Source organism: Ovis aries, chromosome X, assembly GCF_016772045.2.
Source record: "Ovis aries strain OAR_USU_Benz2616 breed Rambouillet chromosome X, ARS-UI_Ramb_v3.0, whole genome shotgun sequence".
Lineage (NCBI taxonomy): Eukaryota > Metazoa > Chordata > Mammalia > Artiodactyla > Bovidae > Ovis > Ovis aries.
Window position 1 is genome coordinate 122037717 of NC_056080.1, and position 23959 is coordinate 122061675.

The 23959-nt window shown below is 41.8% G+C and overlaps 1 protein-coding gene across 1 annotated transcript in view; it reads left to right on the forward strand.

Annotated features, from left to right (window-relative positions):
• LHFPL1 (LHFPL tetraspan subfamily member 1) overlaps positions 1-19674 on the forward strand; it is a 64103-nt gene extending 44429 nt beyond the window's left edge. Inside the window, exon 4 of the mRNA XM_027963347.3 lies at positions 14400-19674. Coding sequence (XP_027819148.2) covers positions 14400-14581 — 182 coding nt within the window. The 3' untranslated portion in view covers positions 14582-19674. The remainder of the gene's footprint in view (positions 1-14399) is intronic.
• Positions 19675-23959: the final 4285 nt, after the last annotated feature.

A 23959-nucleotide genomic window follows, 5' to 3' on the forward strand; every position in this document is an offset into this window, starting at 1 on the left:
ATGAAAGCCCCAGACATCCTGTGTAGCTCATATCTATGCCATCCCTCTGCTCTGGGTACTGAGGATGAGAGCTATGCTGGCTCCCACTGCAGGTCCTTTGACATCCTGCAGTCACTCCTTCCCTTATTTTGCCTACCTAAGGCTTGAGCAGTGTTTTTCACATTTCTTGGCTATTGGAATAAATTAGACCAAAACAAAAAACCCACAACAAACAACAGCTGTTAATATGGTTCTCTTTACATTCTTCATCAACCACTTCCCAACATTCTGACTCCATGAGTTGCTAGAATTTGTATTTTCTCTTTGCACAGGATTTCAGTCCTCTCTCTACACCCTGGAGCTGCTTATATTTTCAAAGCAAATTTATTCCTTCTTCCCCTACCTTAAGGCTTGCCTCCATCAGCTTCTCCTCTACCACACTAATATCTAGGTCTTTTTCCCCACTGATCTCAAGTCACAAGCAAGTCTTTTCCTGAAGTATTAGCTCTCAGAACTTGACTTTTGCCAACTATTGTGTCAAATCAAGGGCTTCCCAGGTGGCACCTGTCATAAAGAACCGGACCTGCCAATGCAGGAGACATGAGATGTGGTTCAATCCCTGGGTTGGGAAGATCCCCTGGAGTAGGAAATGGCACCCCACTTCAGTATTGTTGCCTGGAAAATTCCATAGGCAGAGGAGCTTGGTGAGCTACAGTCTATGGGGCTGTAAAGAGTTGGACACGATTGAGCACATACGCACGTATAAACGAAGAAGGCAATGGCACTCCACTCTAGTACTCTTGCCTGGAAAATCCCATGGACAGAGGAGCCTGGTAGGCTGCAATCCATAGGGTCGCTAAGAGTCGGACACGACTGGGCGACTTCACTTTCACTTTCTACTTTCATGCATTGGAGAAGGAAATGGCAACCCATTCCAGTGTTCTTGCCTGGAGAATCCCAGGGACAGGGGAGCCTGGTGGGCTACCGTCTATGCGGTCACACAGAGTCAGACATGACTGAAGCGACTTAGCAGCAGCAGCAGCAGCACGTGTGAAATCAAAACTTAATGTATCTATAAATTCCATTCCATTTCATTTAGCTCTCATCAGTTTTCAAGGTGTTAGTGGTTGCTATATTCTTTCTATATCTCTGCTTCTCTGTCTCCTCCTCCAGCCTTTTAGGAGCCTAGCATCTGATCAAATGATTCTAAAAGGGAAGACTTGAGAAACTGAAAAGACAGACTTCCCTCAGTCTTTCTCTCTCATTTTATTAAGACTTTAATAAATAAGTTTTAGTTCACAGCAACACTGAGGGGAAGGTACAGATATTTTCTATATACTATCTGCTCCCACACATGCATAGTTTCCCCCATTATCAACACCCCTACCAGAGTGATGCATTTGTTACAACTGATGAAGCTACACTGACACAACATAATCACCCAGAGCCCATGTTTGAACACTATGGTTCATTCCTAGTATTGTACCTTCTATGAGTTTGGGCAAATGTAGAATGATGTGCATCCATCATTATTTTGGGTTGGCCAAAAATTTCATTTGGGAAAACATCTTCCAGAAAAAAACTTGAATGAACATTTTGGCCAACCCAATAGTATCCTACAGAGTATTTCACTGCTCTCTCTTCTGTTATTAAAAAAAGCAGAGACATTACTTTACTGACAAAGGCCTGTCTAGTCAAAGCTATGGTTTTTCGAGTAGTCATGTATGGATGTGAGAGTTGGACTATAAAGAAAGCTGAGTGCCAAAGAATTGATGCTTTTTAACTGTGGTGTTGGAGAAGACTCCTGAGAGTGCCGTGGAATGCAAGGAGATGCAACCAGTCCATCCTAAAGGAAATTAGTCCTGAATATTCATTGGAAGGGCTGATGTTGAAGCTGAAACTCCAATACTTTGGCCACCTGATGCGAAGAATGGACTCATTTGAAAAGACCCTGATGCTGGGAAAGAGTGAAGGCAGGAAGAGAAGTGTACGACAGAGGATCAGTTTGTTGGATGACATCACTGACTCAATGGACATGAGTTTGAGTAAACTCTGGGAGATGGTGATGGACAGGGAAGCCTGGCATGCTGTGGTCCATGGGGTTGCAAAGAGTTGGACACGACTGAGTGATTGAACTGAACTGAACTAAGCAATCCTCTGTGCTCTGCCTAGTCATTCCCACACTCCTGCAACTCATGGCAACCACTAATCCTTTTACTGTCTCCATCTTTTTTCCTTTTCCAGAAGGTCATATAGTTGAAATTGTACACTATGTAGTCTTTGGGGAATGGCTTCTTTCACTTAGTGATATACATTTAAGGTTTTCCCATATCTTTTCATGGCTTGAAAACTCATTTCTTTTCAGCACTGAATAATAGTTCATTGTCGGGATGTACCACAGTTTACTTATCCATTTACCTAATGAAGGACATCTTGTTTGCTTCCAAGTTTTGGCAATGATGGATAAAGTTGCTGTAAACATCTGTGTGCAGGTTATTCTGTGGCTGTAAGTTTTCAACTCCTTTGGGTAAATACCAAGTAGTGTGATTGCTGGATCATATGGTATGAATATGTTTAGTTTTGTAAGAAACTATCTTCCAAAGTGGGCACATTCTCTTTTTATGCCTTTCTTCTCTTCCTCCAAGGAAGACTCTTTTCTTTGGATTACTTCACTGGTATTGTTGGCTTTCAAGCTGGAACTACAACCATGCCCCCTGCAGAGAAATATTCTCCATCAGACTCATTCTTACTCTTATTTCCAACTCTGACACCCACACCACTGTTGGGCCCCACGAAAACCATTAGCTTATGGCTAACCCTTCCCACTTGCTCATCATGAACCATTGACATTTGGCCAGACACCAAGTCCCTGAAAAGCATAGGACTAGATCTCTAGGGAGGAGGGTCAGTTTAAGTAGCAGACAATGATGACTTGTTCTCTAAACAGTGGAGATGTAATAACATAACTTAATGCTGAATCAAAGGAAATAGTCAAACTCCAAACCAATTTGATTTGCAGCTTGGAATAAAAGGCAACGTTTCTTGATTTAAATGTCAGGCCCACTGCTGAGTGATGATTTAATAACTCTTATGAGGGATCTTGTCACAGCAAATTCAACACTGGAATAGAATGACTCACAGAGAGGGTGTTAGAAATGATACAGAAGAGCACAAAAAGAAACAGGCTTATCTCAAGGCTTATCTAGAAGCTTTGCATAAAGCTAATTTGCAGTTAGGACCTCTTCTCTCGCCCTATCCTGCCACCCAGTCTTTCATGTCACAGATAACTACACATGTATGTAGGTACAATCCCCAGGTGTGATGTCAACTCACTGCAGTATTTTCTGGGGACACAGGTCCTTGAACAGTTCCAGCACGCAGGCTCAGTCCATGCATTCCAGCTAAAAGGCTAGGCACCTGTGAGCCTGGCTATTTCTGAAGGTGATCTCAAAAATTCATCTCGTCCTATTGCTCTATCTTTACAAAGGTACTCAATTATTTTCTCCCATTTTAAGAGTGAGAGAGCTGAGATCCTATAGGGTTAAGAGATTTCTTCAAAGACTCCAGTTTCTTGACTCTCAGGGAATCAGTAGATCCTTCTCAATACCATATGAGATCTCTCTCCTTGACCTTCCCCAGCTTCCCTGGGCTAGCACACTAGAATGCTCAAGGCTGACCAGGCCCCAGTTTCAGCCAGCTTGCCAGGTCAGTGAGGAACCATGCATAGCTGTTCTTAAGGAAGAAGAATCCATTCTTCTGGGGTAATCTTTCAGTCATCAAGATTAATTTTGGAGGTAATACAAAGTATAAAATTGTGGTGTTTGCCTCGATGACAGTTGCTCAGTCTTGAAAACATGAACATCTTTGTCCAGATGATTTTTTGTGGTGGGAGGCTGCTTTGTGTATTGTTGGATGTGTTGCAGCATCCATGGCCTCTGGTTAGCTGGCCTCTGCCTATAGCACAGGATTACTTCCAATCCCTTTTACACAGAGCTTTTAGGTTAATCTTCCAAAATGTAATTCTAACTCAGTGGTTCTTAATACCTCCACCCTGGGGACATGGCCAAGTCTGTCAATATTTTTGGTTTCCACAGTTCAGTGGAGCAGGGATAAGTTGAAAACATCTAGTAAGTAGAAGCCAGGGTGTTATAATTCACAGAACAACACTACCCACCCCCATTACGACAAAAGCCTAAGATGTCAATAGTGCCAAGGGTGAGAAACTTTGTTCTATCATATCATTATCTGATCAGAAATTACCATTGTTCTCCACTCCTGGTGGAAAAGATGACAGAGTCATGATCCTTCCTTGTCTAGATTCAGCTCATTATTTGCCATCTACAGCTTCTTTTCTGAAATGACTCTGAATGGAGTGCTGTTTCCGAACCATGTGGTCTGCATTCTCACTTGTATAACTTTGCTCACCAACCTCTCCTCCTGCCCAGAATGCCCACTCCTCATGACTAAAGTCTTGTTGAAATGCTAGCTACTCTATCAAACCCTACCTGAACCTAAATCCTCTCAGCTACAAGTAATTCTTTCCCTGGATATTATGTACATTTTTTACTTGTATGTCTCTCAAAACATTTATCATATTCATAATAGAATGGAAAATTTGAATTGGAAGCTGCCTTTAGAAATGTCTCCAGTAAAATTCCCTTCACTTTAGTAAAAGGAAATTGAGACCAAGAACAGTGAATTAATTAGGTGAAGGTATCATGCGTGTGTGTGTGTGCTAAGTTGCTTCAGTCGTGTCCGACTCTTTGCAACCCTATGGACTACAGCCCGCCAGGCCCCTCTCTCCATGGGATTCTATAGGAAAGAATACTGGAGTGGGTTGCCATGCTCTCCTCCAGGGGGTCTTCCTGACTCAGGGATTGAACTTGAGTCTCCTACATCTCTTGCATTGGCAGGTGGGTTCTTTACCACTAGCGCCATCTGGGAAGCCCAAAGGTATCATACTTTCTCATAAAACTTGGGCCATAATAACTTGTATTGTTGATTCCACTCTCCTGACATGGTTGAAATGGATAACCATGGACTTAGTCCTGGCATTCAAATTTCAACTCTGACACTGAAAGTTGGTAAAGTAATTAAGTTTCTGAGATGACTAAATCTTCAGCTTTAAATGGAAATAATCATGGCTGTTGTGAGAATCAAATGAGATGTTGTATTCAAAATGTATGGCACATAGTAGATACTTGATAAATATTTGTCAGATGAATAGAAGGATCAACTGTATTTTAAGAAATAGAATTTAGGGATTGGTGATGTTCCATGGGGCTTCACTAAAAGGTGATTGGAGGTAAAGTGTGGTAGCTTATTCCCACGGCTTCCTACTTTTACATCCTTCCACAGAAAACGCGAGTTCTTCTGTAGGCCATGAGACCAGTGTCCAAGCTTTCTGTGGAGTATGTGAATAATGACAGCATCTCTCAACTTGGAAATGTAGTTCTTAAAAGGTTTGCTCTTTCCCTTCGTTTGCAATGCTAATGTTGTAACCTCTCTGTTCCCTCAGGTAGATAACAGGTAGGATTGTCGGGAGAGGATTGGATAGGAGATATATTTCTTCTATTTCTCTTTGATTTCCTGTGTGATAGCAGCCTTGGGCTTAGATGCTGTTCGGTGGCTTAACTGGCATCTCTGTGAGAGGAAATTCTGCACTTCAGGTGGCCATGGGGGCACTTTGGTGTTGGCTTTTAGCCCAGGGATACCTGGTTCTGACTTGGCTTCAATAAGGTTTATTAAGACCTTTCTAGCTAGCTCTTCACTCTGGAGCTGCCCACTGTGTCAGCTTTCTTCCTGCTTAGGGCTTTGGAGTAATGGCATGCTATGCATTTATTCCTTTCATTTACAGAAACAAGTCTTTCCCTGGCCCCAGGGTGCATGGACCTAATAGAAAAAGCTCTGCCCCTCCAATGGGGGTGGGAGTGACCAGACAGGAAACTGAAGCAGAAGCTTGAGACTTCTGATGCCTGCCTAGACTAGATTGGAAGGATTGCAGAGAGGAGAAAACTCTCCAACAGTGGCCCCTCCACAAAGCTGGCTCCTGCCTACTCTGTCATGTGAGCACAGGAGATTTTCATTTGAGGGGTTAGGAAAGAAGCTCTGGTGAGTGAGTCTACTGCAAATTGACACAGGATCCCCCTCTGTACGGTTTACAGATTAAGGGTCCTGGAAGAGGCTTTTGGGAGGATGAGAAAAACAATAGAGGGCAGAGAACCAGATTGAAAGTAAATATACTTGATCTGGATCCCTGCTTGTACCTGCTGTTTCTGAGAGAGTTTCTAAAGGCTTTAAATTGAGCCTCAAATTCCTGTCTGTGAAATAGGTACAATATAGCCTGTAGCCTTCCTTGTAAGGATGGCAAAACTGGAAGGTTTGACCTTCTCTAGAATTTTCACTCTGTGAAACCCTAAGTATATAAAACCTCCTACTTTTACTGAGTGACTGAGTGAATGAAAAAGTGTGTGTCTAAAGGAAGGTGTGACAAGGTTGGAGTGGGGGATCCAGATCTATTGTCTGCTTGCCTCAAGATGTTATTTTTCACTTTACTCTTCCCAGAGTTCTACTGTCATTGTTCATGTTGCAGTTACTCAGAAAGTTGGATTCCTTTCCTCTCTTTCACCTTCAGAGTTGAGCTCTGAAGAATGATTGAACATTGACTACATAGAGTGGTGGGAAGTGTATATGTATGTATGCACATGCAATAAGCATTTTAGGCAAAAGGAACAGAATACGCTTATGCCTTACAGGACATTCCAGAAACAAATAAAATAGCTGGTTTTGTCATTTTAATTCAAATTTGAAGTCATAGTTTTGGGTGTTGAGGGTTGAAAATGCAAATATATCTATCTTTGAAGTATTGTTAGGCTAAATCATACTGAGCATCCACTGTTGACAGAGCATGGGGGGCATTATCAAAAAAGAAACAAATACATTTACTCTATTGAGCCAACAATCTGGAATGAGGTAAAGAGTAAATGAAAAATACATGATCTGAAAATATTTATTCCAACACTTTGTCTAACAGATATACTTATGTAAGTGGTATATAGATAAATTCCTGGAGGGCTACCTGGTTGAGGTGACTTGAGCTCACTGGGGTTAGCCAGGGAAGATTTCCTGGAGGTGCTGAATCCTGAAGAGTATTTTTAGGAAGATATGAATTGGTGAATAAAAGGAAAGAAGCTGTTTATAGCAAGAGAGACAGCATGACTGATGCCTTGGTGGTAGAAAGATTATTTCTAAGGTGGGAAATTAGGGATAAATTAGCCTGGCCCTAATGGAAAAGCAAAGCAGCCTAACTTGGGGGTATCTTAGACTCTTTATATAACATGCCAACCAGACAAGAAAAACAGAAAATTAAGAGTCAGTGGGAACCATGTGAAAATAAATAATTGGTTATTGAAAAATAAATTGTCATGAGGGGAGATCAATCAAGATGGTGAAGTGAGAGGACTTGGGGACCACATCCCCCCCGTAAAAACATCAAAAATGTATTATGTGTGGAACAAGTCTCACTGAAAATCATCTGGAAACTGTCAGAAGGACTCCTGCACAAGCAAGTCTATATGAAAGATACATACGTAATTTGATAGGAAGGAAGAAAAGGACCTGAGTCCCTGGGAAGGGAGAATGCAAGGATGGAGACAGTGAGAGTTACAGATTGGGTCCCCAGTCCTGGGGTCCTATGTATAGGAGACAAGCCATTTTGGCTGGTTGGAAAACCACAGGGATTATTGAAGGGTGGTGGAGTAGGGTTGTGGGACGCCTGAACTCTGCTCATGTGCTTGTGTACACATGCTTGCTTGCTCCCTAGGCAGGGCATAGAGAGCTCTTCTCTGGTGACTGCCCAGTTTCCCATGAATGTCTTGCTGTGCCCCAGCCCAAACCAAGATAATGCTCCAGTGCTGCTCACTCCACATCACAATGCAGCACTGGATCTGGGGCAGCCACAACCAAGGAGAAGACTCAACCATGGGATACAGAGGTGATCGGGTCCTAGGGCAAAGTCTCGGTAGAATAGCAGTGGCTATCATGGGTGCTTATTCAAGCAGTGTATCAGAAGCAGCCTAGACCTCTGAGGATTCCACTATAGCTCAATCCCAAATTTACACTGAGAATTCACATGGGCCCTGCCTGCCTTGTGATATGGCATGGTAACATGGGTGGCAGAGGCTGGAGCAGTAGTCAGCTATGAGGAACAAAGGGATCTTGCATCTGAGGCTTTGCCTGAGCAGAGAGGAAACAGTTTCAGTCGTCTGTATAGGCAGCTTATTGGAGACAGTTTGAATCACTGTCTGCAGCTGACTTGAGCAGAGAGGCCCCCTTACTTAAGCACTCTCCATCTCTGGGACAAGGGTCCTGGTTTAGGGAGAGGGGAAAATACATGCATAAAGGCAACAGAGTCAGCTTGAGCTCAGACTTCAGAGCTTTTCCTCCAGCAAGATGGGATCAGATCCAATCCTTGACAGGGTGGTAACAGCCACTGAGCAGAAGTTCCACCTCACACTGGCTCCAGCTCTAGCCCCTCCATTTCCAGCCCAAACACATGGAAGTGAAACAACATGCTACTAAAAAATCAACGAGTCAATGAAGAAACCAAAGAGGAAATCAGAAAATACTTGAGACAAATGAAAATTGAAACACAACACATCAAAATCTATGAGATTCAGCAAAAGCAGTTCTAAGAGGGAAGTTTATAACAACAAAGGCCTTCCTTAAGAAAAAAATAAATCTTGAATAAACAACCTAACCTAAGGAATTAGAAAAAAAGAATAACAACAACAACAAAAAAAAACCAAAGTCAGTAGAAGAAAGAAAATAAAGATCAGAGAGAAAATAAAGATAAAAAAATAGAAAAGATCAATGAAACCAAGATCTGTTTTTTAAAAAGATAAACAAAATTGATAAAATTTCACCTAGCATCACCAATAAGAAAAGAGAGAAGGCCCAAGTAAACAAAATAAGAAATGAAAGAGGAGAAATAATAACCGCTACCACAGAGATACAGAAAATAATGAGAATACTAGGAATAGTTATATGCCAACAAATTAGGCAGACTAGAAGAAAGAAAATTTCTAGAAACATAGACTCTGCCAAGATTGGATCAAGGAGAAATAGATAATTTGAACCAACTGATCACTAGTAGTCAAATTGAGTTTGTAATTTCAAAAATACTCCCTGCAAACAAAAATCCAGAACTAGATGGCTTTATATGGGAATTCTACCAAACATATGAAAAGATGATACTTACCCTTCTGAAACTATTCAAAAAAAATTGAAGGGGAAGGAATACTCCCAGATTTATTCTATGAGGCCACCATTACTCTTCCCTGGTGGCTCAGATGGTAAAGAATCCGCCTGCAATGCAAAAGATCTGGGTTTGATCCCTGGGTCAAGAAGATCCCCTGGAGAAGGGAATGGCTACCTACTCCAGTATTCTTACTTGGAGCATTCCATGAATAGAGGAGCCTGGCAGGCTACAGTCCATGGGGTTGCAGAGTCAGATGCAACTGAACAACTAACACTTTCATTTTACCATTACTCTTATACCAAAAGCAAACAAAGATACTGCAAAAACAGAAAATTACAGGCTAATATGTTTGATGAACATAGATGAAAACATCTTCAACAAAACATTAGCAAACCAAATTCAACAAAATATAAAAAGTATCATATACCATGATCAAGTGGGATTTATTCCAGCGATGCAAGAATGCTTCAGTATTTACAAATCAATGTGATACACAGATTCATAAAATAAAAAGTCACATGATTATTACATGATTAATAGATGCAAGAAAAAAATTTTGACAAAATTCAATATCCATTCATGATAAAAACCCTCATCACAATGGGTATAGAGTGAATATATCTGAGCATAATAAAGACCAGTTATAGCAAACCTACAGCTAACTTATGCTCACTCAACAGTGAAAAGCTGAAATCCTTTCCTCTAAATTCAGGAATATGACAGTGATGCCCAATCTTGCCATTTCTATTTAACATGGTATTGGAAGTGCTAGCCATAGTAACTAGACAAGAAAAAGAAAAAGCATCCAAATTGAAATGAAGAAGTAAAACTGTCACTTTTTACAGATGACACAATACAACATATAAATAAACCTAAAGTATTCACCAAAAAACTATTAGAACTAATAAATAAATTCTGTAGCATTGCAGGATATAAGATTAATATACAGAAGTCTGTTGCTTTCCTATACATTGTTAATGAACTATCGGAAAAATAAAGTTAAAAAAATCCACTTTAAAACCACATCAAAAAGAATAAAATTCTTAGGAACAGACTTAACCAAAGAGGTGAAAAACCTATACTCTGAAAGCTGTAAAACATTGATGAAGGAAACTGAAGTGATACAAAGAAATGGAAAAGGTAGCTCATGCTCTTGGATTAGGAGGCTTAATATTGCTAAAATGGCTATACAACAGAAAGAAAGAAATCTACAAATTTAATGCAATCCCTCAGTCCAGTTCAGTCGCTCAGTCATGTCCGACTCTTTGTGACCCATGAATCGCAGCACGCCAGGCCTCCCTGTCCATCACCAACTCCTGGACTTCACTCAGACTCATGTCCATCAAGTCAGTGATGCCATCCAGCCATCTCATCCTCAGTTGTCCCCTTCTCCTCCTGCCCCCAATCCCTCCCAGCATCAGTCTTTTCCAATGAGTCAACTCTTCGCATGAGGTGGCCAAAGTATTGGAGTTTCAGCTTTAGCATCATTCCTTCCAAAGAAATCCCAGGGCTGATCTCCTTCATAATGGACTGGTTGGATCTCCTTGCAGTCCAAGGGATTCTCAAGAGTCTTCTCCAACACCATAGTTCAAAAGCATCAATTCTTTGGCACTCAGCCTTCTTCACAGTCTAACTCTCACATCCATACATGACCACAGGAAAAGCCATAGCCTTGACTAGACGGACCTTAGTCAGCAAAGCAATGTCTCTGCTTTTTAATATGCTGTCTAGGTTGGTCATAACTTTTCTTCCAAAGAGTAAGCATCTTTTAATCCCTAAATATTAAAACCCTAACCCTAATAAAATACTCATAATATTTGTCACCAAGCTAAAACAAATAATCCTAAAATTCATGTAGAACCATAAAATACTCAAAATTGCCAAAGCAATCTTGAGAAAAAAAAAGAACAACTAGAGGTATGACCCTTCCAGATTTCAGACTATACTACAAAGCTACAATAATCAAAATAGCATAGTACTGGCACAAAAACAGACAGATTAATAGAACAGAATAGAGTGCCCAGAAATAAACCTACACACTATGGTCAATTAATTCATGACAAAGGAGACAAGAATATACAATGGAGAAAAAACAGTCTTTCCAATAAGTGGTGCCGAAAAATTGTACAGCTATGTATAAAGCCATAATATTTCTTCATACCAAATACAAAAATAAACTCAAAACAGATTAAGAATCTAAATGTAAGACCCAAAACCACAAAATTGCTAGGAAAGAACATAGGCAGAACACTCTTTGACATAAATTGTAGCATTGCCTTTTTTGGGTGTCTGTCTTCCAAGGCAAAAGAAATAAAAGCAATAATAAGCAAATGGGACCTAATTAAACTTAAAAGCTTTTGCACAGCAAAATAAACTAGCAACAAAATAAAAAGAGAACCTGTGAAATGGAGGAAAATGCTTGCAAATAACATGACCTACTGTGATTAATACCCAAAATATTAAAAAATAGCTCATACAAGTTAATATTGTAAAAACAAACAACCAATTTAAAATTGGACAGAAGATGGTGTGGGGGGGGGGGGAGGAGGGAGGGGGGTTCAGGATGGGGAACATGTGTACACCTGTGGCAGATTCATGTTGATGTGTGGCAAAACCAATACAATATTGTAAAGTAAAAAAAATAATAATAAATAAAAACAAAATAAAATATACAGTACTATATGTAAAATAGATAACCAACAAGGACCTACTTTATGGCACAGGGAACTATAGTCAGTACCTTCTAATGACCTATGATGGAAAATAATCTAAAAGACTATTTATATATATAAAACTGAATCACTTTGCTGTATACCTGAAACTAATATGACATTGTAAATCAACTATATTTCCATAAAAAATAAATAAAATTGGACAGAAGATATGAATAGAGATTTTCCCAAAGAAGATATACAGATGGCCAACAGGTACATGAAAAGGTACTCAATATTACTAATTATCATAAATTCAAGTCAAACCAATGAGAGATCACCTCACACATGTCAGAATGGTTATCATCAAAAAGCCTACAAATAACAAATGTTGGTAAGGACATGGAGAAAAGGGAACACTGTACATTGTTGGTGGGAATATCAATTGCTGTAGACATTATGGAAAACTGTTTGGAGAGTCCTCATAAAATGACTGTATGATCTAACAATTCCACTCCTGTGTATAGATCAGGGAAACATGAAAACACTAATTCAAAAAGATACATGCATCCCAATGTTCATAACAGCATTATTTACAATAAAAAGCATATGAAAGCAACCCAAATGTCCATCAACAGATGAAAGGATAAAGAAGATGTGGTGTGTGTGTATATATATATATATATATATATATATATATATATATATATATATAAAAGTATATATAAAAGTTTGTTCAGGTTTTTCCATATGATGTTATGGAAAAACCCAAACAAACATTTTGGCCAACCCAATGCAATGGACTATTACTCTGTCATAAAAATATTGATAATGTAATTCTGCCATTTGCAGCTATATGAATGGATCTAGAGAATATTATGCTTAGTGATTTGTCAAACAGAGAAAGACAAGTGCTGTATGATATCACTTATATGTGGAATTTAAAAATATAGTACAAACGAATGTATATGGCAAAATAGAAACAGATTCACTGATATGGAATAGAAACTTCATTACAGTGGGACTAGGAAAGGGGGGCATGACAAGATAGGGGTATAGGATTAAGAGATACACACTACTGTGTATAAAATAGAGAAGTAACAAGGATATATTGTATAGCACAGTGAATTATAGCCATTGCCTTATAATAAATTTTAATGGCAGTATAATCTGTAAGAGCTTCCCTGGCTCAGGTGGTAAAGAATCTGCCTGCAATACGGGAGACCTGGGCTCAATCCCTGGGTTTGGGTTCAGTCCTTGAATTGGGAAGATCCCCGGGAAAAGGGAATGGCAACCCACTCCAGTAGTCTTGCCTGGAGAATCCCATGGACAGAGAAGCCTGTTGGGCTACAGTCCATGGGGTCTCAAAGAGTCGGACATGATTGAGTGACTAACACTATAATTTGTAAAAGTACTGAACCACAATGCTGTACATGTAAAACTAATATAATCTTGTAAATCAACTATACTTCAATTAATACATGTAAATTGCCCTGAAAATCAGTCTTGACATCACCACTGACTGACTATAGTCAGGACTTGCTTTCTATAGGACTGTGATATAGGTGAAAGCCGCTTTTTTTTCCCTCTCAGGATTCCTTTGCCATTTTGTATTACTGGGCATCTACTCCAATTTCTGGAGTCCTATTTGCTTAAGCACTTGATTTCAGCAGTTACTTATTACTCTGATCCCTTGTGATATAATAGCTCTCTTTCTTTGGGCATTGACTTTTTCTGATGGATCTCTGAAAAAACAAATACTTCAAAGGAAAGAATCTACCTGTGCTAGAATAAATGATGGGTGTGGTGGATGTTTGTGAGCAGGTGACTTTTCCCATTATCCTTCAGACTGAAATTACCCCTTAGAAGATTGGCCTTGATTCCAGTGCATATTTCTTCCCTGGATGTTGAAAGATTAGGTTAGAATAGAGACACATGGCATGGAGCAAGTAATTTGATTTTGCCTGCAAATTTCCCCATGATACAGGATATAGTTCTTTGAAAACAGTTCATGCAGTGTAGTATATCAGTGTGGTTAAAAGTGTGAAGCTGCAGAGTTAGGATGAGCAAGTGTTTATATCCTGATTCTACCACTTCCTATCTGTGTGATTTTCCACAAACTTGTGCCTAGGTTGCCTCATCTTGTATAAAATAGGTAGGGATAATAAGAGTACCTAACTCCTATAGTTACTATTATGTTCATTGAGATATATGTCTAAAGAATTTAACATAGTTCTTGACACTTGATCAAGTTGTTCTTGTCATCATTGTCATTAGCATCACCACCACTGCCATTACCCACACCACCCCCATTCTGTTACAGATGTGTAACAAAATACCATTTTATAACCTCTTGCTAAAGCTAATACCAGCCATCAGCAAAGGAAGAAAGAGAAAAGAGTGAGCCTAGTCTCATTCACTGTTCCCTACTCTCACTTTAACCTGAACATCTCCAAGAGAATGTATGAGAAGACAATCTAACCCTTATGTCTCTATCCCTGTTTCCACAGGTACCTGTCGGCTTGGCTGGGCCTATTACTGTGCTGGAGGTGGCGCAGCTGCAGCCATGTTGATTTGCACCTGGCTCTCTTGCTTTGCTGGAAGAAACCCCAAGCCTGTCATGTTGGTGGAGAGCATCATGAGGAACACCAATTCTTATACCATGGAGCTTGACCACTGCCTCAAACCTTGAGATTTGGCAGAATTGGAGAGGGTGGGAAAGAGGAGGGAAGGGAGCCTTGAAAAGAAGTACTAAGACTAGGCCAGTTGCTACCCACTTGCCAGTCATGTAACACAGTGTTTGTATGCTTTTTAACTCATCATTCATTTTCACTTTGCCTTAAATCAGTGGGTCAGTGGCTATTTACAAAATTCACCAAGGACAATAATTCTCTCAAATATTTATCTAGCTGGTGAGTACCCACTGGCCTCCAAGTCCCAAAGTGCCCTTTAATACAAAATAATAAGAAAGATCCTAAGTTGAAAGCTGTACAATCAAGCAGTTCTTCAGAATTCTGCATCTTCTGTCACTTACCCCAAAGCTTAAAGGTTGGGTAAAAACACTTATGGGCTTTCCGGGTGGCTCAGCAGTAAAGAATCCACCTGCAATGCAGGAGACATGGGTTCAATCATCCCTGAATTGGGAAGATTTCCCTGGAGAATGGCACGGCAACCAACTCCAGTATTCTTGCCTAGGAGATCCCATGGACAAAGGAGGCTGGCAGGCTGCAGTCCATAGGGTCACAAAAGAGTCAGACTCAACTTAGTGACCAAACAACAGCATCAATAGCAACAACAAAATACTAGTGCAGGGAGGAGCCATTAGATGAACAGGGCTGGTTCCTGCTGCTCCATTCCTTTGGTCCTCCCTTGATATTTGTTGCCATCTGCAAACATCTATGAAGCGCCCCTGCCCAATTTTGTATGCCTCTCTCATGATTGTGCCTTGACTCTTCCTCTTTTTCCCTGCTTCTCTTCCTTTCTGGTTGTGACGAAGCTTGTGGGGAGAGCGACTGCCAGTGGAAAAAAAACAGTAATCAAGGATGCTTGCATGTAGCCTAAGATTCCTTCCTCATTATGCTTCAGAAAATATTCATAAGAGTTCATTTTGTGTTCTGGCCGGGTGACTGGCATTAAAATAGTGGCAAGTATTCCCTCGTCTCTTATAGATACAGGAATGGTTTTCATCAGATGTTCTGAGCAGAGACTAGCATTTGTTGTGTGTTCAATAAATACTAATTCAAAATGATGATGACAAGGATGTTTCTGCTGGTTCCTTATAGAAATTCTTACTAGAGTTCATTTTCACTGACAAGGAAATCCACAGTGGCCTTTTGCCCCTATAGTCATTCCCAGCATGATACATGTTTCTCTGCCTGTTTCAAAGACTTTCAAGTGCTTTCCCTTCCATCTGGGGTGAATTAGACATAAAAGAACACAGTCCTGATGTCACCTAGGGCTGATGTATTTTTAGGCCTGGCCTCCATCCCATCTGTGCTCAAGGCTGATGGATGGTGAGGAACTTGGTGTTTCTCAGGAAGAGCATTTATCTCCCCTACTCTTCCTTAATTAATTCAGGCTAGCTCTATTGTTCCATAAGTACAGTTTTAGGGACTAGGGACGGCTTGTGACTCAAAAGGCCAGTTCATCTTTTTCTATTCTTAATCACTCCAGTGTGGTTTTTATACAACCCAGAACAGCCCTACCTGGAAGGAGAGAAACGGCAAAAAGTGTTCTCATTAGTTACAGGCCATCCTAAGAAGGGCCAATCAGGGTCCATATATCGGCCTTATGGAGGTAAGTGAATTCAAGTGTATACTCCATTCATGAGCTCATTCATTCATTTAATCACTCATTCAGGACACACTTTTTGAATATCTATCTATATGCCACTTTCTATGCTAAGTACTGGGGGGGAAAGATAAAGATACAGTTACCCTAAAAGTGATAGGGTATTGACAGACATGTAAATAAATAATTGTCAAACAGTGTGTTAAGTGCTAATAATTGAAGGGGTGGGGGTTAAATGTTCACATACAGGGGCTTTTAAACCAATTTGGGGATGAAGGAGTTCATGGGAAATATTTCTAGAAAAGATGATGTCTAAGATGAGTCTGAGAGATGAATAGGGAGAGATAGCAAAGGCTAAGTGTGTACCATACAAGGGAACATGGAAAGCAGGGCATGGAGACTTGACAAGACATGGCTCCATCACAAGAACGACGAATAAAGGTGTGAAAAGGGAGGTGGCAAAAGCTGAGGCTGCAAAGGTAAATACTAATGGGATCTTCTAAACCAGGATAAGGAGCTTGGATTTTATCCTGAAGGAGGGCCATTGAAAGGGAAGTGATGTGAACGTATTTGTGTTTTTCAAAGATCAGTTTGACAAATGTGGGGAGAATGGAAGAAAATAAGGAGAGGCTATAGATATTTCAATAGTCTAGGTGTAAGACAATCAGGTCCTGAACTAAGGCAGTGACTGTGGGGCTGGAGCAGATGGACTAATCTGAATGAAGATATTTAGAATATTTTGTTACATACCAGAATTAAAATACCTTATTAATAATTTTATACTGATAAGAACAGATACTAACTACATTTGCTTTTAGCCAAAAGGCCAAGTAATGTTGAAATGATAATATTTGGGGTATACTGGGTTAAATAGAACATATTAAAATTTTATAAAGGCATCTAGGAAATAGATCCCATAACACTTGATGTCTAGTGGTTTTGTGATGGTGAGGACAAGTGAACATTTTGGTATGATCACTTTGGGATGTAGGCTTTCATCAAGATGGGGAATAACATAGGGATACCAGATAGTAGGGAACTGATATTTGAATTAATGGCAAGTATTTTCTCCATAAAACTGGATTAAGTGTTTAAGGTAAAGAAAGTTGAGCATACCTCACTGGGAGGAAAACAATGTAATTAGGTTTGTAGCACCCCCTTTCCCCGACCAAGATGACTAAGAACAGGTGAAACAAAAATGGAACTGGCTCAAACTTCATTTCTATTGTGTAAGCACAATAATGCAACCTTAATTTAGGAGAGCTTGGTATATGGAGAATATGTCTGTCATTTGAGAAAATGCAGATCCATTTCTTTAGAAAAGGCAGTTGGATCAGGTAATCTTTCTTCTCAGAAGTCTAGGGAACCTTTTGGAATTCTGCAGGATAAAATTTGTGAAAGTGATGTAAGTGTTTAAGTTAGGGTATTGGCAGGAAACAGATGGTATACTCAAGGAGTTTTCCTAGCTGAGCTTAATGAAGGGGCTATTTATGGTGGTACGGGTAGAATTCAGGGAATCTACCATGATGGTGGGGCATGCAGAGACGATGAATGGTGGAGAGCTGATATCACCCCAAACACTGAAGGGGCAAAGGGAAGAAATTGTGTTATTAGAACCCAGCAAGAATTCTAGCGGTGTAAGAGGGGCTATCTGATAGGAGCTGTGTCTTTAGGCAGAAGAGTTGAGTGAAACAAAGTTTCAGTCGTGTCCAACTCTGTGACTCCAGGGACTGTACCCCACCAGCCTCCTCTGTCCATGGGATTCTCCAGGCAAGAATACTGGGTGGCCATGCCCTTCTCCAGGGGATCTTCCCCACCCAGGGATTGGATCTGGGACTCCTGCATTGGCAGACAGATTCTTTACTGTCTGAGCCACCAGGGAAACCCACTGCCTAAATGTAACACACCTGGGAGGGAGGCAGGGGCACAAAATCTTTATTTCCCTCTCTTCCTGCTCTCGGATCTCCTACTGTTGCCCACCATTAGCCAGCCCCAGCCAGATGCCAGCTGACAAAAAAGTCTGTTGCTACAGTCCATCGAGGTCAGCCTCCTTTGGCACAGAGCATGGCAGAGAAGGGCAGAGCATGGACCTTGGGGCTTTCAGAGGCAAAAGGAAAATAACAGCTCAGTGAGTGTTCTCAGTTCCCGATTTCCTTCCACATTGCTTCCCCAATGCCTCGCTGCCCTCCCTGGCTCAGATACCTGAACACACTGTGAAGTAGCTATACCCTAGAGAGGAGGCTGAGCAGAAAGGGATTAATTCAAAAGAACCATTTAAAATGACTGTCATCTTGTATAAGGTATTAGTTCGTTGGCCAGTTTCCTCTCCTTTTCCAGGGAAAGGGGATAGGATTTAAAAGGGATTTTTTTTTCCTGTGAAGAAACCAGGCCCACGGGGGCTTATATTCAAAGAGGGATCCAGCCCCTTGTTCAATTTGAAGTTAAATTCCTCACTGCCAGTGTCTGGTTTCTTTCCTGCCAAGTCTTGTTTTTTGCACAGAATAGATATCTGACTAGCCTGCTTGTTTTTGTCCCCCTGTGGCCTAGAGCAGACTCTGGACGCTGAGCCAGCCTTCCTTGTCTGTCCCTGTTAAGTAGAGAGGAACGAGAGCCCATGGATTAGGGGAGGGTTGAAAGAGCAAAGGGAGGATCTGAGAGACAGGGGTCTGTCCCACGCTTGGCTGGCTAACATGCTCCCTCCTGTACACACAAATCGAGTGCCTAACCATGGATCCTCTCTGACTCTCAGAACCACTTAGATCTTGTGTGTAGAGGGGTGATGGGTGGCAGGCTAGCTCAAAACCAACTGAGCATTTCTGAAGAGCCTACTTAGCAGGATATTCCTTCAAGAAGGAATGTCAGATTGACAGCACCTACCCAATTGACATGCCTGTTCAGTTCAGCTCAGTTGCTCAGTCATGCCCAACTCTTTGCGACCCCATGGACTGCAGCACGCCAGGCTTCTCTGTCCATCACCAGCTCTAGGAGCTTAGTCAAACTCATGTCATCGAGTCAGTGATGCCATCCAACCATCTCATCCTCTGTCCCCTTCTGCCTTCAATATTTCCCAGCAGGAGGGTCTATTCCAATAAGTCAGTTCCAATGTGCATCAGGTAGCCAAAGTATTGGAGTTTCAGCTTCAGCATCACTCCTTCCAATGAATATTCAGGACTGATTTCCTATAGGATGGATTGGTTGCATCTCCCTGCAGTCCAAGGGATTCTCAAGAGTCTTCAGCCACATCACAGTTCAAAAGCATCAATTCTTCGGCGCTCAGCTTTTTTTACAGTCCAACTCTCACATTCATACATGACTACTGGAAAAACCATAGCTTTGACTAGATGGAACCTTGTTGGCAAAGCTTTTTAATATGCTGTCTAGGTTTGTCATAGTTTTTCTTCCAAGGAGCAAGCGTCTTTTGATTTCATGTCTGTAGTCACCATCTTCAGTGATTTTGGAGTCCAAGAAAATAAAGTCTGTCACTGTTTCCATTGTTTCCCCGTCTATTTGCCATGAAATGATGGGACTGGATGCCATGAGCTTGGTTTTTTGAATGTTGAGTTTTAAGCCAACTTTTTCACTCTCCTCTTTCACTTTCTGTAGGGTTATAATATCTCCACCTTGGGTGTCCCTCAGTATACTGCAGGTCTCAAGTCACTCAGACCTGTCTTGAATGATCCTTCTGCCTAATGTCACCTCTCATTATGCCAGTCCTAGGGGAGTAGCTGCCTGCATTGATTTTCAGATGCTGGTGACTTCCAGGCAGTGGGTCCCTGCCTTACAGGAGCATGTGCCCAAACCAAAATGGACCAGCTCTGGTTTCTGAGTTTCTGCAAGAGCAGGTGGTAATATGAGGTTTGGGTTGGGTGAGGAGAAAACCTGGGAGGATGAAGGCATGAGGAAGCTGCTGGCAAGCAGAGATTTTATAAACTGTCCAATAGTTTGCGCTAAGACAGAGGTCTGGCCCCTTCAAAATGTGATAAGGACACTTTCTTCAATCAGGTATTCACTGTTGGTAGAAATACTAATGTGGAGAAACTTCTGGATTGTATTTAGTCCCAGGAAGTCTGTTGGTGAGAAAAAAATGGAAATTTCCAGAAAACTAATAGTGCATGCATTTTGTAAAAGATGGAAGGTAGGACACTCAGTGGCCTGAGAGGAAAGTTGTATGGTTTCACAATCAATCTCCAACCAGACCTAGTAAAGCTTTTTTAGCAAGCAGACAGAAGGAGTCATCTCCTTACAAGGAGTCATGTCTGTTCTGCATCACAGTTTTAAAGGCATTTTTCTGAGCTGGAGAGGGGCTGAAGTTGAAAGATATTTATTACTGGCCTCTTTCAGATGTGGAGGAATGCATTTTTGGGTTCGTTTTTCATTTTGTCTCCTTATGAGATTAGACTCTCCCAGTGTTGATCTCTTCTCTAAATGTATCGAACCCCTACTGTGTCCTCAAAGCTAACAGCAAATAAACAGTTGCTATGTGTGCACACAAATGATTTAGATTTTCATTACAGAGCTGCTGCTATGTCAGGAGGCAGAAGTAGTGGGAAACAGAATGCTTGGTTTTGACTGCAGCACTGTATCCTGTGTCTTCCTCTCTCTGCTTAAAGGAGGCTCCAGGGCACAGTACTTGGGGAAGGAGGACATCAAATCTGGCTGGCCTCCATGAAGGCAGCCTGCAATGTTGGCTCCTTTTCATGCAGTGCCTCCACTTCTGAAAGATGTGGTGGCAACTACAGAAAGGAAACAAAGCTAGTGGAAAGATCAAAGGGAAGAAAGAGGGGTAGATGGAGAGGTAGACATGGGGATCATTCCAGAGACACAGTGCCTTTTGCCAGTGTGGCCTATTAGAATCTCATTTGGGGAAACATTGCATTTTCCCCCCAGAGATATCTCTTTGTACAATTAAGGTTTTGGAGTCAATAATGGTTGGGTTTTTCCCCTCTCTTTTTTTGCTTTTTTGGCCACACTGTGCAGCATGTGGAATCTTAGTTACCCGACCAGGAATCGAAGCTGCATCCCTTGCATTGGAAGCATAGAGTCTGAACTGCTGGACCACCAGGAAAGTTCCCAGACAGATCAAGGTTTGAATCCCAGCCCAGATATTTGTGAGTTGTGTGTTCTTGGGCAAATTACTTCTCTGAGTTTACAAAGCTTTCTGAGACGGCCTCTCCTGTCTGCTTCTCAGTGTCCAGGAGCTATAGGAGGCACTAACCATCCAATGGCCCCATACTTTTCAGTTTGCACTGATTAACAGTAATTTTGAATCCTGGTTCACATTAGTATTGGGCTTCTCTAGTAGCACAAATGGTAAAGAGTCTCCCTGCAATGCAGGAGACCCAGGTTCAGTCCCTAAGTTGGGAAGGGAATGGCTACCCACTCCAGTATTCTTGCCTGGAGAATTCCATGGACAGAGGAGCCTGGTGGGCTATAGTCCATGGGGTTGCAAAGAGTTGGACACAGCTGAGTGACTAAAACTTTGTTTCATACTGTTACTACTCAATGTGTAAGCTTTAATCCAAAATCTTGGGATGGCATTAGAGATTTAGAATCTTGGGCCCCACCCCAGGCCTACTGAATCATAATCTGCATTTTAGTAAAGTCCCCTGGTGACTTTTATTCATTAATGTTTGAGAAGCACTGTTCTATGCCAGTTGGTCTCAGCTTTGATTGCAAATTGGAATCAGCTGAAGAGTTTAAACCCAGCAAATGCCTAGGCCCACTTTCAGAGGTTCTAATTTAATTGGTCTAGGGTAGAGCCTTGACATATGCAAGTTTTGTAAGTCACCATGTGATTTTACTTTGCATCTATGATGGAGAACCACTGATTTAAATATTGATGACTCCAAGAGTACTATCTCTAGGCTAGTGCTTCACTAGTGGGTGGAGTCCATGTTCAGAAGAGTTTCGGGCTGTTCCCCACCCACTGGTGGATGAAGCCAGGTCCTGTGGTTAGTGCTGGACTACTGACAAGCAGAACTGGGTCCCAGTGTCTGGTTGCAGGACCCAGGGTAACCAGAGTAGGTGTCAGATCTCTAGTGGTGGGGAATGGGTTGTTCTTGACACAGCTGGGTTTGGGGCCTGGAGTGTCCCAAAGCTTGTACTGGCTTGCTAGTGAGCAGGGCCAGGACCCAGCTGGTCTAAGGGAAGGGTCTGGCCTACTGATAAGCATGCTGGGTCCACAGGCTCCAGGACTATGGTTTTCTAGGCACCTGGTATCTGCCCCCTGGTGGGTGCAGCTGGTTCAGAGGCTAAAGCAAGCTTCTTAGAAGGCAGGGCTGGGGCCCAGGGCATTCTGGGGCTGGTGGGTGGAGCTGGGCCCTCTGGTTTGCAGGGCCTTGTCCAGAGGCGGCTGTGGGCTCAGACGGTCTAGGCAACCTGTGTGCTGCCTAGTGGGGCTGTGTCCCTGCCCAGCTAGTTGGTTGGCCTGAGGTGCCCCAACAGTGGCAGCTGCAGGTTGTTAGGCCAGGGCAGGACTGGGTCCTGGGGTTAATAAGCTAGAGGGAGGAGCAGCAGTACCCTGTGGTAGAAGGAGCTCCCCCAAATGGCTGCCGCCAGTGTCTGTGTTTTCAGAGTGAGCTGCATTTGCCTCCTGCCTCTTGGGGAGACCCTCCAAGACCAGCAGGTGGGTCTTACCTAAGTTCCTACTCAATTATGGCTTTTGCCCTGGGTCCCAGAGCCTGTGAGATTCTGTGTGTGCTCTTTAAGTGAAGTCTCTATTTTCCCCAATCTAATGTTACATTTCTGTCTCTGCTTCCTTGCCCCCTGCCCCCAAATGCAAAGCCCCTTTTGGCTGAACTTTATATGCTTCATCTCTCTTTTCTAGGTCAGACTTGCTCTCATTATTTATACAAAATTCTGACTCAGTAGTAGCATTCCAGGATCCTGAATCAAACTCTAAACTGTCTGGAATATAACCTAGGAAAAAGGACCTATTTCATTATTATGTGAGCTTTAAGCTCTTTCACCGTTTTGCTTTCTCAGCCAGGACTAGCTCATCTCCACACCATCCTTTTAGGTCTGAGTCAGCAGTAGTGTAGAACATTAACTCATTAACAATGAAATCCTCTTACCTAACTCTTGCCAGGCTAAGGTTGTTTTCAATTAGCAGATTTGGAGAGAGAGGTTTTTTCCCCCCTTTATTGCACAGCCCTTCCTTTTACAGGGTAACTAGGAACTCTGAACTCTGCCACAACTACACAAGCACAGAAGGGAGTCCTGGGCTTCCACAGGAAAATGCAGTTCAGCTGACACCTTAGAAGACCCTGAGCAGAGGTTCCTATCGAAAATACAGCTCAGCTGACAGCTTAGAAGACCCTGAGCAGAGGTTCCTATTACACCATGGTGCACTTGTGACCTACAGAACTGTGAATGAATAAATGGGTATTATTTTAAGCCATGAAGCTGATGGTAATTTGTTAGGCAGCCAGAAAAATGAATACATTACTGAATGAATTCTGTCCCAGGACCGTGAAGCTCCTGAAAGCATGGATCATGTCATCTTCATGGAAAAGGTTGACAGTCCCTAATGCAAAATCTTGTGTCCAATAAGTACTTCAGAACTGCTCACTGATGATAGATCAGCTCACTAATCCAGGTGCAATTGCTCAATCTGCTCACAGGACTTAGAGTATCATTGAGCTGCTTCTCTGATTTCCTGCCACTATTAAAATACTGGCTGGAAGACAAGGGCCAGAGAGCTAAGTTGCTCAGCTTCGGTTCTCTCTTCCCCTGAAACAGATAGGAAGTGTCCCTCAGGCACACACGAGTTTAATAACAA